The sequence below is a fragment of the Motacilla alba genome, chromosome 8 (assembly GCF_015832195.1).
Source record: "Motacilla alba alba isolate MOTALB_02 chromosome 8, Motacilla_alba_V1.0_pri, whole genome shotgun sequence".
NCBI classification, from domain to species: domain Eukaryota; kingdom Metazoa; phylum Chordata; class Aves; order Passeriformes; family Motacillidae; genus Motacilla; species Motacilla alba.
Window position 1 is genome coordinate 5458587 of NC_052023.1, and position 18164 is coordinate 5476750.

At 42.1% G+C, this 18164-nt stretch overlaps 1 protein-coding gene across 4 annotated transcripts in view; it reads left to right on the top strand.

The window, feature by feature from the left end:
- SLC1A7 (solute carrier family 1 member 7) overlaps window positions 1-18164 on the top strand; it is a 49412-nt gene that overhangs the window by 17215 nt on the left and 14033 nt on the right. For all 4 annotated transcript variants that reach the window (XM_038144659.1, XM_038144660.1, XM_038144661.1 and 1 more), the window contains exons 4-7: window positions 9543-9585; window positions 10366-10585; window positions 12892-12991; window positions 14295-14528. In XM_038144659.1, the coding sequence (XP_038000587.1) occupies window positions 9543-9585; window positions 10366-10585; window positions 12892-12991; window positions 14295-14528 (597 nt within the window). The remainder of the gene's footprint in view (window positions 1-9542; window positions 9586-10365; window positions 10586-12891; window positions 12992-14294; window positions 14529-18164) is intronic.

Below are 18164 nucleotides of genomic sequence, written 5' to 3' on the forward strand. Positions count from 1 at the left end.
CTATACTATTGTGTTTGCAAAAAAAGACCAAGACCTGAGTTACAAACGCATCTCTTGACCTCTGCCTGGCAACTCCCTGTTGGCAGGGGTGTTGTGGTGAGGTTTGGGAACACTTCATTCCTCTGAGCCTCACTGCAGGTCAAAACACATGTCCTGATCTAAATATTTGCAAGTATCTTCTGTAATTTCAATTTTCTACAAACATTTACCCAAGCAAATCACAATAGCATGTGTGCACATTTCAGGTATTTGAGTTTCCAAGCAGCCATGTGCTTCTAGTCTGCAAAACCTTAAATTCCTCACTGGTTTGGGCAGGTGTCAACAATGACAAGGTCAACAAACCCCTCTCATTACCAAAGGTTAGAGAGAGAGAATCCAGCTCAGCCTTTTTTGCTGTGCTCAGCATCAGCCACAGCTGCAATCTTTCTATCCTGAGAGCACAAACGGATGGTTTTTATTCCTCTGCTACAGAAATAACCACACTTACTAAATAAATAAATAAATAATAACAACAGAACTGTGGGGAATGGGCTTTCAGCCTAGGCAAACACTATGGGTGAAATTCTGGCTCTGCTGCAGTCAGTTGCAAGACTCTTAAATATCTGTGTGGAAGTCTGGATTAAATGTAATGATGTATCTGCTGGTTTGAGCTAGAAAAGCTGATCCTTTAGCTCAATGATAAATCACTTCCATTCACAGCTGGAAACCATCTTTTTCAGCCCAGATTGGCTTATCTTCTCAATTCATTAATTTCCTCTCCATTTATCAATTGCATATGTGCCCAGAAGTTTACACAGGAAACATCTGGTATTCTGCAAATGAAGAATGCTAAATGTACAAGTGAAGAGATGATACATGTGACATTATTGTGGGGTTTATTTTAAAAGCATGAATCTTGGCATGGGGGGATACATGTATTCACCCTCACTGAATACCTTTCAGATTTGAAGCTACTTTGAAATTATGAAAAACATTATTATTCCTTGTGATGTCACAGATGACATTGTCAAGTCTAGAACTTTTGGCAGGGAAGATGTTGCTAGAAATGGAATGTCTTGAATTTTTGTGTGAAATTTTTGCTTTTAGTAGTAATTTTAATTAGAAATGAAAGAATATACTGGATCAGCAAAAAATGAAACCAGAAACTAGTGCAGACCCTCATGGTTATCCTAAACACTTGCAACACTAATCAATAACCACATTATTATTATTTTGCTTTTTTTGTAGATGGCATTTCCCCTGTATATTTGTCCATTATGTAGAAAAAAACAAACATCAAAAAACCCAAACAAAAACCCCAAACAACAATGATTTGGTGAGGAGATAATAATTCTGAATAATTCTGAAATTGCTCTAAACCTCACATCAGCCAGGAAGTACATATTCTCATCAACATCCTGAATTTCCTCAAAAATTGCATCCACGGTTCAAACTTTTTTTTTTTTTTGCCACTCTGAACAGCTGTACTTAAAAGATTTCCTTTCTAAAGAGAACCCCGGGGGATTGGGGACAAGCATGTTCTGCTGCCTGTGGAAGGTGCCCATTTCACCAGGTGGTTCCTGTGCAGGCACCTGTCCTTGCAGAACCTCCCCCTCTCCATTGGATCTGCACTAAGCACAAGCTCAGGAGGCAGCTGTGACTCTGAAGCTGAGCAAGAGATGCTGTTCTCAAGGTGCTTCTCTCTTTAGCCACCACTGTATTGCTCCATTGAGACCGATGTACAAATCTGCCCTCATTTCATTCAAGGTTTCTGCTGCAAGCACTGCAAGGCCTATGAAAGTACATTTTCTTCCATTTAAAGCTCTATATAATCCTCAGGCTAGGGATCATGTTGTCTTTAAGCACCTGGTGCTTTATGAGTTTTTATGGGTTCATTCTCATAATGTGCAAGACTTCTGTGAGGTAGGCAAGGACCACTTTCCTTTCTTACAGCTAGAGAACCAAAACACATGGAAAAGAAATCACTTCCCTGAGGATTGTTCAGAAAATTCTGTTGGGCCAGAAGGAATATTCCCAGCTCATACAAGAGCTGGTAGGGTTCTTGTAGGAATGTGCCTTTGGGGCATCTCAACAGCAGTGAATCAACAAACATCTCTGCCTTCTTCCCGTGGGAATTACTGAAATTAACTTTCTACTTTGTCAGCATAAATGAGTGACATTTTAACAGCCTTTTAAGAGTTAAGAAATTAAGAAAGGCAAGATACAGTTTTTTAAAAATAATTCAGCTTTTGAGTGTTTTATTCAAAAGGACAGCAAGGGACATACTTACATTAGTTATGTTCCATTTAAAATATAAGGTTTACCTTTGTAGCATAATGACCTGACTAGGAGAAGAGAAAATGCCTCTAATGTGGGGACAAACATTTGCAAAACTCGTTCTGTGAGCCAGGAGGACACTGTTGACATTAGCAGTTAATATTTCCATGACATCCATTACCTTTGATTTAGAAGGGGAGATTCTGCTGCAACTGAAATCATGCCACCTGCATTTCCCACCAAGGGAAATAAAATCTGGCTTATGAAATAAAACAAACAGGCAAAGTCCCAGCTAAACTGGGTTTCCCCTCCTGTTTTAGATCGGTCTGGCTGCAGATCTGGGCACTGGCAGGTGCAGGGTTCATATACATGACTGGTTTTTCTCAAGTCTAACAAGACAGAGTGGCATCGTAAACTTATTCAGCTCAAAAGGCCCAAAAAAACCAATTCAGTGAAGGCAGACAGGATCAAATCACATCTTGACCCACGACAAATAAATTTGTACATTTCTGAAGTTTACTGGAGGGAGAAATCAGAGCATTTTACCACTGAAAATTCAGGATTGCATCCAATTTAATAGCAGGTACAAGAAAATCAATTTGGCTTAACCAAGAGAGGCTTTATTTTTATACCAGTAAGAGTTAGAAGAGGATATAAACACTGTAGAGGATTTATGTTTTCATGGGAATCCTGAGCACTCTTTAAAATCACTTCCTTTCCCTTTTTTCAAGCTAAGGGCTATACTCTATATTATTGAAATTGTGCTTCTTGAAAATAGGGCAGGAAAAACTCAGGATCTATTGTAGTGTGGAAAAAGTCCAGGCTGTGCAGAATCTGGAATCACATCTTCAGAAGTTTACAACTGGAGACTGAACTGTAATGTATTTTAGAATGCATTAAATGATCCAGCTTTAAACTATGAAAGAACTTTTGAAAATAAGTATGCTGTACATTAACGTATATTTGGCCAAAAGCTACTGTGTACTATGATAGAAATATTTATCTGTCTCCTATGGCAAAACACCACTTTTTTCAGATTGCCAGGTGTTTTTTTGTCTCACAAAACCAGCCTTATGCCAGAAATGTTCTGCCCTGGGGCCAGGTCTTTGCTTCTGGTTAATTTTTAAGAGTTTGATCTCCACAGGAGCCTCAACCTTAAGTATTTACAAAGAACTCTCAACCCTCTGTGTGGTCTCTATTTGGCACAAAATGAATCCAACATGGAATAAAGATAATTCCATGATGAAAACCACCCTGAGGAGATGGGCTATGATGCAAATTCTGCTCTCTGGTCAGGAGGCTTTAGTCACAAAGGGGGAGGTGCACAGGGACCAGGAATTAAAAGTGCACTAGGAAAGCTTTGACCTCGCAGGGGAATTTGTTGTCCATCCTCCTGACAATTGGTCTGGACCTCTTCCAGTGCCAACACACACTTTTTATGGAGTAACTTGCCTTGCTGGAACCGCAGTGAAAATCCGCTGGGCCTGTCGTGTTACCTTTGATGTAATTCAGCCTTTTTGAGATGCCTGAAGCTGTGATGTACTTGTGCTCCTGCTTTCAGAGAGCCACAGCCCTGCTGGGGTTTTGTCAGGACCGTTTCTTTCAGAGGAAGCAGGGTAAGAAAGTTCAGATCCCTTCCTGGAACTGAAATGCCATGCAGCCCTCAGGACAGATAAAAAGTCCACATTTGACAAAATGATTCCACAATATGAGTTCTGCTCTGATATTTGAAAAAAAAAAAACAACAAAACAAAGCAAGACAAAGTAACTTAGACCCAATTAGTGATTTTTGCATTCTGTAAGTATTTTTTATCCCAATAATGAGGATTTTACTGCCTTATTAATTCTGCAAAAGCCTTCTTTGATCCTTTTAGCAGGAGGTAGTATGCCTGGTACTGAGAAATTAGATGAGGCACCAGAGGCGACTACTGATGTGCAAGATGGCTTCTCACAAGGCCCCTGCTATAGGTTTGGGGTTTTTTTGTCTTTCTGGACTAAATTTTGCCCTTGCTTTCATCAGTGCAAACCCTGCTGGAGCCCCTGACACCAGGAAGAAGCTATCAGATGTATGACTAAGGACAGGATTTGTGGCTCATGTGTAACAGTAGTGAGGAGTATGCACAGCTGATGATGAATTCATGCAGAGGGCATAAAAAGTAAACAAATTATTGAGATTAAGGTAATGTCACTAAGAATGACCTCAGCCTATAGTAAATAGGAGCTCCAGTGATGTTTGTTCCTGGAAAAACTTGGAAACTTTACAGTTCTCATGTCAAGCCACTCAGGCTCCAGTTCTGCTCTCTGTCCCCTCACTGTATATAGTGACAAGGTGAGGTCTCAAACAGGTAAACATTAGAATACTGTCAAATTCCCAGCCTTAAAACAATGTTCTTGCAAGCTCAGCTACGCTTGCTCAAATTTGAGAGCAGAGCATCCAAAGCTGCTTTATGCCTAGTGCAAATATAGGCCAATAAATATTATGAGGGCACATATGCAGCAAAAGCCCCAGTCTGGTGGCTTTAATTCCACAGCGTGGGAGACTGCAGCCAGACTGTCTGGTGTGGCAGGGATTAGGGGCTGATAACATCGAAGTCTGAGAGCAAAACCAGATTGGGGCTGCAGAGCACAGAGTGCCAGAGGGAAGGGGTACTCTGAGTCAAGGAAACATCTGCCGTACCTGTGGCAGTCCCGCGCTACAGCCGCTGGCCTCGTTTCTGACTGAAAGGATCTGCAAAAGCTGAATGCTTTGAGTTAATGACACCGTGGTCAGGGCTCAGAGCGAGCATTTCAGATATTCAGCAGCATTACTGGAACCAGAATCCGGCCTGTTATTTCTAGCAGAAGTCATCCAGGAGATGTGAAGGAGCTGTCCCAGTAGCTGCAGGCTCATGTTCTCTGGGCAGTTCAGGTAACAGCGTCACAGTGACACAGTTCAACTGTGCTGCTCTTTGTGCCACTACTGTGGTTCTCAGAGCCAACCACCTCCTAAAGAGACAAGAGGGCTCCTACATCCTGAGGGCAGTGCTGAGGAACAGCTTCCTAACACAGTTCAGATTCTTAAAGCAGCTGAAATTAGGGGAGCAAAATCAATCAACTCTGTTAATTCTTAGGTCAGTTGCTGGGAGACAATGGGGAAGGGAAGAGGACCTTCCACTTTCAGCAAGATGCTACTTCATCCTGTGTCTAATGGGAAGCTGCACCCTCAGACCTGCTGCTCATACCAGGCGCTGCCTGCACTTCATACAAGTCTTTAGGATTTCCTCAAAATCCATGACTACCAAAGTGCAGAACATACATTGTCATAGTTGTCTCATATTACATGTACGTACATGTTCCCAATTCAATACATCTACATCTGAATCCTCTTGTCCCATGCAGAATTAGGGAAGGGCTCCAAAATGTTGCTTGTAGAACACAGCAGCCTGTGCACCATAGCAGGCTCAAAGATGGTGATTAGTGGGTCACTTGTGTGTATGTGCTGCTGTCACAGCAAATGCAGGCCAGGCCTGCTGTGCCAGCTGGGCTCAGTAGCTCAGCTCTGTCGAAGGTTCACTGAGCTGATATTGAAGTTTCATGCACATTCATCCTTTCAGCCTCAGCTGAATACTCCTGCTCTATCTGGCAGAGTTCCTGAGGCAGAAGATGCTCTGGGAAATGTTATTCCTCAGGGCAGGCAGTATTTAGCTGTTAATTTTTTATGTAACCAGAAAGCCTATGTCTTCAGTTTCTGTTTTACAACAATATCCTTGTCTCAGAACTAAATTTATCTATGTTTTAAACCAGACTCAGACACTGTTATGTAGTAGGTCTAATTCCCTACTCTTACGTGAAATTATTTCTGCTAGGAATGCTGAACTGAGCCACTGAGGTTAGACAATGTTGCTTGTGCTAGAGGAATGAATCCCAGATCACATACAGTTTCCTGCACTATTATTTTGTGACCTGTGTCTTGTAAGCAATCTGCAAGCAATGCTGCAACTTCAGAATTATTTTATCTGCTTGGCTTTCTTAACTGAACAAACACAAGAGTATTTATAGGTGTTGACAGCAATGATGAGCTCAGTTTGAATCACTCCTTCCTAAGTGCTGGCAGTGTCCTTAATTCTGTATACACCAGTGAAAAACACAGTGCCTAAGTAGAGACACAGCCTCATTTTATGATCTGGGGACCTGATCCATGTGGGTACATTTGGATCTCATCCAGAGCTGCACAGAGGTCTGCAGGGGACAGTCTGGTGGCAGGCTGGGTGCCTGGAACAGAGGTGGGCAGAGATGGACAGGCTACAGCACTCTGCCATTCATTTTGCCGTATGCTGGGGCAAACGCACGTGTCTGGACTCTGAGCCAGACTGAAGGTCCTGCTCCGCAGCATTCCCCAGCACCCAGCTTTGTCTGGTGGGCAGGAACCCACAGGAGGACTGTCCCAAAGACCTTGTGAGGATCCAGCCAGCCTCCCCATCCCAGTTCCACACTAAAATGTTAAATCCTCCGTATCACTCACCTTTCAGTCTCTTGTTCTGAACCCTTCCCAGGAGATCCTTGCAAAACATCCAGCTCATAGCTGGCAATATCAATGTGCAGGAAAACATACCCCTCAAGCAAGAAGTGTTTCTGAAGAGGCCTGACAGAACCAAGAAACCCTCTCAATTACCTTCCATCTCTAGGTGGCAGTTCAATTCTTTCTTCTAATTTTTTGTTTTTAGTCCATTAAAGTTTTCATTCACCAATTGCTCTCTTAAATGTTTTTGATTAACAAAACTTAATTTTGGCTAATACTGGATTTTCTCAATCCAAGTAAACCAGCTTAAAATAAAAATAAGCCGAGGCTCTGGCAAACACATTCAGGTCATCCTTTCACCAGATAAATTGTGTAACATTGGTAAGGCTAGTCTCAAAGACTGGATCACAGTGCATAATTTATTAAAAAATACTGGGAGAATTCCAGCATCTAGTATTAAGAGGGTAGTTGTAATTCCTGCAGGATAAAGAATGATAAAGAAACAAAATGCTTTAATCCTCTACAAATTTGTCTAACATTTAATCTAGCTACTAACCATATGATATTTCCTTTCTCAAGCAGTCTTAATTGTTCTTAATTCAACTAATTAGGACTGTGAGGAAGTGGAAATCATCAGCAATTAAATTCACGTTTCTGTGCAAAGCCACAGCTCGTCCGTGAGGTGCATATTCAGAGCTGTGCTGGAATCTCTGTGTGGATCTCTGCTTTCAGAATATTTCACATTCACACAGCAGCTCAGAGCACAACCACCACACTGAGCACTCCTGTAGCACCTTTCAGCCCAGCAAAACAAAGACAAGTTAATATGAATGAAGCCTTTAACAATGTGGAAGCAGAATTCCCTTATGAGGCACAATAAAGCAGTAACCACCTTTACTCTCCAGTGCTCCCCTCTATAAACATCCTCTCCATCTTGCCAGGCCCAGCTCCATCCAGCTGTTCCTCAGTTGGTTCCCTGTGCCAGTCAAGCCCCAGGGCTCAGAAGGTTGTGCCTGCACCTGACAGGGAAAGGATGCACAGCTGCCTCTTGTCTGCGTCTTGCTTTGGCTACACATTTGACATTGGAACCAGACAATCAGCAGCTCCATGGACAGTCTGCAGACACAATCCAATGCCTTTATGAGACTCATCTGCTCTCAAGCAGCAGGCCAGCAAGTTCCTCTCATGTTCAGTCTTCTGTTTCAATCATTAGGCAGTACTACTATCACTTAATTAAATTTTTTTCTCCCACAGTTCTCCCTAAAAATGATAATCAATTACCTCTTTGTGGCAATTGCTCTCAGTGATTGATCTACTGATGCAGAATCTACCTCATACTTTTAAGTGTGACCATAATATCATGTTATGATCAACTTAAAATAGAAAAAAAAAAGTGTTTTCTAAGCCAGTGCTGCACATTGACTCTGTTAGCAACAAGTATGTGCTGCTGCTGCAGAGAGGAAAGCAGGTCTGGAAAATGTCCCTTGTTCAGCATGCATTAAATTGTCCATGCACACAGCAATTCTCTTCAAAACTGAGAACAGGCTTTTAACACATACTTGAGGGTTAATCTGTCTTGGGGTTTAAGCAGGACTTTGAATTAAAAGTCATTTTGTTGGAGAACTCAGGAGTTTCTCCTTGCATAAATATAGGTATATGAAAGAAGATAATTGGGTCATAGACTGTCACTGTCTTCTGCCCCAAGGTTCAGAAGCTTAGGGTTGGAAATAAATTAGTCCTGAAAACGATCCTATTAGAATCATCACACAAATCTTGGTTCCCAAATGCTGCATGGAAATGTATGACTTTTTAGCTGTATTTCCCCAATTATACTATGATTCCTCTTTGAAGCCTGCAGAGGGTGTGCTCTCCATTTCAAATAAGGATTGAATGTCTTTCTGTCTTTTCAGCTCAAACTGAAATTATAAATTAGCTCCATATATGATTGTGTGAAATGTTACAGAGTGAGATTCACAGAAAGTCAGAAAAGGTGACAAAAAGAGTCCCTTTTGGAATTAAAAATCTATTGGTCTCCCTGCAGTCTCAGTGTTGGGTCACTGCCTTCCTCTGTAGCTCAGCTGCGAGCAAAGATGAAGCTGTTGACCTCATTCAGGTTCTTATTCTGAAGCCTCAGAACTGTATCTAAATAAAATTTAGCAATTTACTAAAATTTAGTACAGTTCTAATCTCAACTCTTTTAATCAGGAATGAGATCCTTTTTTTGAAAAGCAAACTGTTCTTGACCAAACCACCGCAAAGGCTACATCACTTGCAATTTTAGTGATGAAATATATCGGGGTACTAGAGTTTATGAATTAGCACAGGAGTACTTAGAAGTGCTACAGTAGATTACAGCACCCAGGGGTCTGAGGAATACATCCCTGACTCTCTTGAAAAGCTCATTATCTAAGTAGGGAAGGCAAAATATGGAATAAAAGAATATTCATCCCCCCAGTCAGCAGATGGGGAAGGAAATCATAGCAATTCTGTCACCCCAGTTACAACATGGAGACTTGGCAGAGCCAGAATCTGCAGCCAGAGCTCCTAGGTCTCACCCCAGGTGTTTGGAAGCAAGTCTCAAAACTTCAGTTCTGAGCAGCTGTCTCTCTGTGGATCTGTGCTCAGCCAGGCACAGCTGTATGGCAGAGCGGGAGAGAGTGGCATCCTCTGCACTGCCCAGCCCTTGCTCTCCAGGAGGGCAAGGAGCTGATTTGGCAGACCCAACACACAGTGAAAAGAAGTTGGTTTCAGTTCCATAGAAATTATTCTTTTATTTGTTCATTTTTAGGAACATGTTTCCAGCCAATCTTGTTGAGGCCACATTCAAGCAGGTAAGCGGCTATATTCCTTTTACCGATGAAAGACACGAGCCAGCACTGTGTGAAACATGTACCTTTGTAAAACACAACCCAGATACAGACATGGCATATGACTGCAGACACTGTTAGTACCTTCAGCATTTAGGAATTAATGAGTCCCATTCCATTAGCCTCAGCAGCCATGGTATCTGAAGGCAAATCAGGGATAAAGTGCTCTCTAGTGTGACTAGAGAATGGATATGCATTCCTATGTCAGCTCCACGTCCACCTGAGGAGAGCTGGAATATATTTAAGAGCACCCTGTAACACCACACAAAGGATGAACAGAACACTGTGTTCAATTAAAGCAACAAAATAATGTATTGGGGAAGAATCTAATTACTCAGGTTGGAATTTGGCAAGAAAAGCTTGTCGAAAAGCTCTGAGGGAGCAAGAGGCATGGCTGTATTTATTTCACCTGGGGGAACATTTCATGGGAGCCTCACAAAGAGAAGGGCACTCAGAACCTCTAGGAAGTCATTCCTAATTATGTCTTATAGGAAAGTTACTCTGTCAAAGCAAAGTGCTTGCTGCACCAGGGTCTGGTTATAGGAAACTCAGGTTTTGTTATGCTTTTCCAAAAATTCAACTGTTTTTACAGATTTTATCAGAGAGGGACAGGAGTGTTCATTGTCCTTTTCATGCCAATCCCTTCAACGTGCAGCATTGTTGAAACAAAGCACTTGGGGGGTCTCATTAAACTATTAATTCCTGTTGGGATATTGTAGTAAAAACCACTTTGTTTTCTTTCAGTATCGCACCAGGAGTATTCCCATCATTAAATCGAACAAAGCGTCATCCGAGAGCACCACTCGTCGCATCATCATCTACGGAGTCCAGGACGAGAATGGCTCCAACGTCCAGAACTTTGCCTTGGATATCACCCCCCCTCCTGAAGTGATTTACAAATCAGAGCCAGGAGCTAGTGATGGCATGAATGTACTTGGGATTGTGATATTCTCTGCCACGATGGGTAGGTTTCACATGCGTTTGGTTTGTAATAATACAAGTGTCCTTTGAAGAGAAAAGGATTGGGGTGGGGTTGCTTGGTTTCTTGACTCAGCTTCTTTAACTGTTTCTATCTAAACTTTTTTGGGGAAAAGGCAAGATTGTTACAGAGCTGTATCCCCACCCTTTCAAAGACAAATTTTCAAAATCCTTGATGACTTTTGTTCCACGGAGTTGGGTTTTCTGTGCATTCACTTACAATCTTTTATTTTTTTCTCAACTATTCTGAGCTTTTATTTATGACCCATCTTTTGCTGACTGTAAGACAACCTTGTACAGTGCACTCGGAGGAGGTAGGAACTACCACCAGATCAGACCCATGGCCCCTCTACCAGTATGCCAACCCATATTGTTTCATGAGTTTTAAATCTGTGGATATTCCTTTTTTACAATTGAAATTTTTGATTTTATTTTTGGTACCCTGCAATGAAGATAGTTCTATACAACCTACTAGATTAGCTTGTCAGAGTAAGAGCTTCTGTCTGGCTTATTTATTTAGTTTAACTTGCTGGAGGAACTCACTGGTGCCATGTGTGTTATATTATGTTTGTGGATTTGAAAGAAGAAGTTTAAATAAACATTTCTTAGTTAACCATAAAGTTCTGATGACTTTTATAAGAAAATGCTGATCAAATTTTCCTTAAGTAAATTTACTCTTGGAAGTTAATCTGGTCAGCAAAGGTAGTTCCATAAAACATCTTTGACTGTATTTATTATATTATGGTTCATACCAGAACAAGGGGTCAAGATTCAAACCTGGAATTAGTGGATTTGTCTCTGTTTTTTTAGCTTCTCCAGTGGGTGGTACTCCCTGTACAACCCTGCTGGAAACTGGCTGTCTCCCAGTTTGTAGTATTTTATAGTTCATTTCCAAAGTACAACATCACCACAAACACTACTCCAGTCCAAACCTACTGGATATGAATGAATTAATTACATCTACTTATTAGGACCGAGGGCAATTTCCTGCTTCTGAGAACAGAGGATCATTCATTGTCTGCCCAGAACTGAATGTACGACTTCCAGCAAACCCCTCAGTCTTGCTGGCCCGGGGCTCAGGAGGCGGGAGCTGAGACCTGGCTTCTTCCTGGCTGATGGGACACAAAACAGCTCCAGGATTGTCACCCACAGCATGGCTGCTGGGTCACCTCTGGCTCTATCAGCCATGAACAAACCTGAGACACCAAACCCGCAATAATTATCACCAAGGACTACTTCAGGCTTTTTTGAACAAAGAATGTAGCCACGGCTGTCTTCAGCCTATTCCATCACCCTGCCACCCTCCAAAATGGAAGCATTGAAACAGCTGAATGAAAGAGTGTTGTCTTCTGACCTAAAAGTTATGGCCTAGATGATCTAAACAGGCTTACAAACTCCCATCTTGAGAGCACTGCTGTTGTGAAATCCCTGGATAAGGCAGCTGAAAGCCTCCCTGCCCTCCTCAGCAGGGGATGGCCCTGGAAGTGGCGCTGCCTGAGACACGGCCGGGAGCTGTGGGCTCCAAGGGACAGAGCCAGGCTCCTGCTCAAAGCAAGGAGAACACATCCAGAGCAAGCGGCAGCACACACCCCACTGCCAGCCCCTGCCTCCCCAGGCAGCTCCCCTCAAAGGCAAACTCCTTTGGTGCAGCCAGTTTTTAAAGTGTTTCCTTGAGCAATTGACTCAATCACTTATAATCCCTTCAGGGAGGATAATTAACTATAGGAAAATGTTGTCTATTTATATACATTAATGGAAACTAACACTGTCTGGAGAATATATGGTTACATGACACATCCCAGAGCTGTTGCTGTCTGAGCAATGGGGGCACATACATGGGTTTTATTTGCTTTTTTTCTTTACTGGATAGTCTTCACAGCAATTTGGCCTTTCTCTCCATGAATCATTTCCTTACCTCCCCCAAAACTGCAAAGCCTGACTGACTATAAAGGTTAATTATTATCATGTAGACAGAAATCTACTTAAAATATGACAGAGACTCCATTACTAACTCCCCATTACCAGAGCAAACCTCAAAGCCTGGCTTTGCCTCCCAAGTCCTCGTTGGTGCTGCCTGGCTGTAGGCAGAGACAGATTCCTTCACCAGAAAATGTTTCTCAGTTTGAGTTCCACAGATCACTCAGAGCGGGTAAATCCCACACAAGGCTCTATGACTGACGGATCAGGACACAGCCTTGCTACCAGGGGGCTTTGAGTTTCAGCAGGGAGGGAAAGCACTGGGGCTGTGTGTGAAGACACCTGAGAAACTGAGCCCAAATGCTCTGCTTGCAGGTATAATGCTGGGAAGAATGGGGAACAGTGGTGTCCCTTTGGTCAGCTTTTGCCAGTGTTTGAATGAATCTGTCATGAAGATAGTGGCCGTTGCTGTTTGGTAAGTAACTGTTTTGCAAGAAAATCAGTATTTTTCAAGAAGATTAAGAACATTTCAACAGAAGAAAATGCACAGAAATCTCAAACATTTATTTCCAGGGAAATAAATGAGGATGAATAACCCTTAGTTTTGCAGGGCCTCAGCATTTGAGGATGCCCATACATCTGTCCATCCAGACATGGTCTGTACCATCCTTTTGACAGGACACCCTCTATGTGACTCCCAAATAACAGAACATGGTATAGCATATATACCATATATGGGTGGGGTGTGCTGTATGGCCCAAGGACACTGCCAATCCCTGGGCATGCCAAGAGGGATCACAGCCACCCAGGCCACACAAGGGAGAATCATGATGGGATGTTCTAGCTGGTACTTCCATCCCTTCCAGCACGGCTGCAGACCCAGACAGACCTGCCAACACACCTGCCCCAAAGATCAGAGGAATAGCTCAGCACCTATCAGCACTATCAGCTCAGCACCTTCTCCCCACTTCAGGATGTCCCCAGTGTGGCTCAGCCTGATGTGGGACAGGGAACCAGCACTCAGCACACAGCCTCTCTTTCCAGCTACGTGGTCCAATCTGACTCACCTGGGTCAGGGAATGATTGCTTGGGTGGATATGTCAAAGGAGGTAGTTTATTTCTGGAAAAATGAGGAAGTAGTGTCAAGTCTCTGGAGATGACACAGCTGCAAGTGGAAGATGGCTGGATGCTCCCAGATTTCTTCTTTTTATTTAAAGCTTTTTGGCATCCATGACTTTGTATGCAGCTGCGCACAGCAGCACAACAGTTTTTATAAAGCACCTGTCCAGACTGGACTCAGAAACTAACAATTCTTCTGTCTATTTATCTGCCCCAAATCAAACCCCCAGGCAGTCCAAGAGCATGTCTAATGCATGTTGGTGTTTCTCCTCTGTCTTCCAAAGGCAACATAAACGTTTACTTAGGAGCTTCCAACGAATATCCGTGAACAGCTACACGAACACAAACACATGAGAGGAGCTCAGGATTCATTCCCCATCTTCCCAGTAATTTACTTGCCTGAAGCTAAAAAGTCAGAGCTGCCTTCAGAACCAAAACATTTTAAAGTCCTTCCTTGCCAGTGCCATAATCTCAGCTGTGCTGACGGGGACCCCACAGACAAAACAGTCCAGCCCAGTGCTCTGGGCATCCTGCTCTGGTGTGGAACAGCCAAACCCAGATAGGGCAGGTACTGCACTGCCACGGGAAGGAGCTGCAGCTCTTCCTGTGTGATGGAAGGGAGCTGTCCCCTGATAATGACTGTCTTCCTTTTTGCTCAGGTATTTTCCATTTGGAATTGTGTTCCTAATAGCTGGCAAAATCTTAGAAATGGATGACCCCTCAGCCATTGGGAAGAAGCTGGGTTTCTACGCCATCACGGTGGTGTGCGGCCTGGTGGTGCACGGGCTCTTCATCCTGCCAATGATGTACTTCTTCATCACCAAGAAGAATCCCATTGTCTTCATCAGAGGGATCCTTCAAGCCTTGCTCATTGCTCTGGCCACATCCTCCAGGTATTACAGAGTTTCTAGACAGATCCAATAAAATACTTGCTAGATCCTTACTACAGCTACCTCTTGGGAAGAGCACACTATTGCCATAGTGGAACAGATATATCTGTATCTGAACAATGGTCTCTGTCCAATTCACCAGTATAAATTTAAAATATGTGTGTCTCAACATTTGGAAGTTATGTGTGAGCCACTGGACAATAATATTTGTCCCATTGTTTTCCTTTGGTTTAAAAAATATTGGATAAAACAATTTTTTTTTCATACAAGACTAGAAAGGAAATAAGTTCTTTTTCCATATAAAAATACTGTGCTTCTACAAAGTTAATGTGTATGAGGGACACGTAGTTTGTTCAGACTTCATTTTTGGTATTAGTGGGGAACCTCCTATTTCAGTCATTGGAAACATTTTATCCTTTCCACTCATGTTAGTCTTTGTCTCTTGGTACATTAACAAAAGACTGTGGTTGCAAGCTATTGTCCAGCACTGGGAAAGTATTTAACTGTTCTCCTCAAGGAATAATATCTTTTGCACCCTTTTTAGAGAAGATGTACAATGAGTTTTAACCATAGCTGAACAAAGGTGCAGTGAAAATGGAAACTAGCTTGTGAACAGGCTATGAAAATGACTCCCAACATGGATAAAATGGTGTACGAGATGTACTTGAAAGGGCTGGAATTGCCTCGCATGCAGCAGATACAGAAATGACAATTAAAATAACATTTCTGTGTAGCCAATATGACAACACAGTTCCATGGCATATGTGGCTGAAGGAATGTAGAAAATAAAAGAAAGGGGAAGAGGGAATTATTATTTCAGTACAGAAGGTACTGGATTTCCACTGTGACATTTTACAAGGTGTATTTTTATATAACAGTTTGCTCCAAAATGACCTATAAAGGGCAGTATGCTGAGAAACACACAACCAAGAAAATTTACACCGTGGGTGGTGCTTAAACTCTAACTACACTTAAATAATTAAGGAAAGCTTTTTTTATTAGAATGTAAAAAGTTTGTAGCCTGAGATGTCACCACATCCCCAGATTCAAGTAAGATGAGAATTTTGCACTCAAAGATGTTAATGTTGGAAAAGGCTCGTCAGGCTCACACTTGACTACCTTCCCTGCTTCTCTTTCCAAAAACTCTATTGCTGACAATTCAGTTTTTAATCTGTGCCATTCCTTTCATTCTATATTTTTTCTAGAAAGAGGTAGCTTTTAATAAAAATCTGAGTATTTATCTTTTTAGAAAAAAAATCCAACTTTTTAATGACTATAGTTTTTTATGACTATAGATGCCTTTAACAAGGGAGGTTTAATAAAGACTTACAAGACCAGCAGGTATTCCACCATTCCAAAATCAATTACTTTTCTGAATTTTCCATATTATGCGTCAGCATTGCATTTTGGTTTTATCACCAATTTAGGAGTCCTTTACTGATCTGCAAGCAGTTGAGAGAGAGGTTTCTGTCTCTGCTGAGCCTCTTTAAGGGAAACCAATTCTTACTTGAAGTTTTTTTTCAGCCCCATTTCCTTACCCATTACAAGCTGATGTGAGAGTGCCCTCTGACAGTGGGGAATACACAGGGAATTCAGCTTTCTCCTAAACCTGGGCTGACTTTGACTCTCCTGGGCTCTGATTCCCAGACAAGACCCTGCCTCTGGGGATGTCAAGTGCTTTGAGACAGCACTCTCCCTTCAGCTGTGCAAGGATTACTTACAGGAAGGGTGTATTTGGGAACAGAGCTCTGGCCCCAGCTGGCAGCTCAGTCTGCACCAGAACCACCAGCAGGACTCGTACCAGATTTAGTATCTTTATTGGCAGAAGCTAAAGTACCACCAAATTTAAGATGAGTCCTGAGGGAAGGCTCTGAACATATGGATTTGGGCCTTGGACATTTTTGGATTTAGCTGTTTGTCCCTCCTTAAGAGTGTGTACATTCTGCAAATCCAGCACAGGCCCAACATGGTTTCCAATGTTTTTCTGCTCAAATCACAGTGTCTTTTCTAGAGATAGCTGAACTTTTCACCTTCATTACACCGAAAGGAATGGATACTGCACATAACTGAGCTGTTGCCAAAAGAACATGCACAAATAACTGGGGCTGGACAGGAGAGCTGCCTCTCCTGACAGTCAACACATCTGTATTTGGTTAAATAATGCCACAGGGGCATTATATAACACTTGTCATGTGGGTATTGGATTTTCAGATCATCCTAGAGGAGAACAAAGAGTTGATTTTAAGAATACTGATGTGTTTCTTGGAGATGTTTCTGTGTTGGTTCAGGTCTACATCTAAAGATAGAAAGAAAACCACGAGTCAGTGTGCTGATACTCATTGCAGATACTCTGCACCTGGGGAAAGCTTGTTTTTAAAGCTAAAGATCAAACTACAAGAAGCAAAAACAATACCATTTACAAAGCCCAAGAATGTAACACAGGAGAACCTGAAAGCCTCTAAGCAGCCATCTGCTGGCAAGGATTTTACTGCATCTCAACATTATTTCTGCTCGTTTCCCTTTAGTGAAAGGCTCTGCACCCCATTCTCAGTCCCCTTATGCTTCTCCAGAAACCCCAACTACAGCAACATTTTGGTTTGCACCCATATCAGTGCAGAGGCAGGGGCAGAAAAGCAGATCTTTTTCTTTGGTGCATCCTTTAGGACACAAATGAATGTGCACAGCTCCTCTTTCCTGCACCACTGTGGGGTGCACAGCACATGCTGCCCCTGCCCACCCTGCTCTGGCTGCACATTTGGGGATCTCTGACTCTGCTTTCTTCCCCTCACGCTGCTCCTGATCCTGTCACCTCTTACCACACTGAAAAAGCAGAATTTGGCTAGCAGGCAAAATTCTTCCTGATTTTAGCTTTCCTCATTCCAATGGCAAGAGGGAATTTTGTTTTTCTAGGTCATCTTTCCATATCGTTAATGAATTAAAGCAGCATCTTTTCAGTGGTACATCGCATCAAAAGAAGCAATTTTCATCTTCTCTGAAGACAAATTATAAACCATGAGTTTTTGAAGGGTTTTGCTGCTTATGAAACACTAAGATCTTGGCTATTGCACAGTGTAAATTAAAGGCAGATTTAGAAACGGGAGATGAGATCAGTTTGCTGATTTTTTGGAGCAAATATCAAAATGCATTTGAATGATAAGATAAACAGAGCAGGCTGAACAGCTGTGCTTCCACAGTGACTGGCTGTCTTTGTGGCTCTCACTAGTAAGAGCTTGGCCTGGGCCAGCATTAGCTTATGCTCAGTCTCTGCAGCTGCAGCATTTTATCCCAAAATTGAGATAAGACTCTGAAAATGTATTTTTAATTGTTAGAGTTAATGCTGGCAGAAGATACCTCTCAGCTGAAAGCTTTGGGTCAGTTTTTAAAAGACTTAACAGATTAAGATCAGTGCTTTAGAGTATTTTTTTTCTCTTAATAAATATTAAATGTCAGGCTTTAATGTTACTGCTCCACTGTTTAACACTAGATAAAAGTTGCTTTCAAGAAAAGAAACTTCACCAAATTTAACTAGGAAGACAAACTAGACAAATTATTTAATAATGTCTTTTATGATATTGAAATTATATATTAATATTACTCCAAAACTACAGTAGGACCTTTTTATTTTTTCCCTTTGCCTCC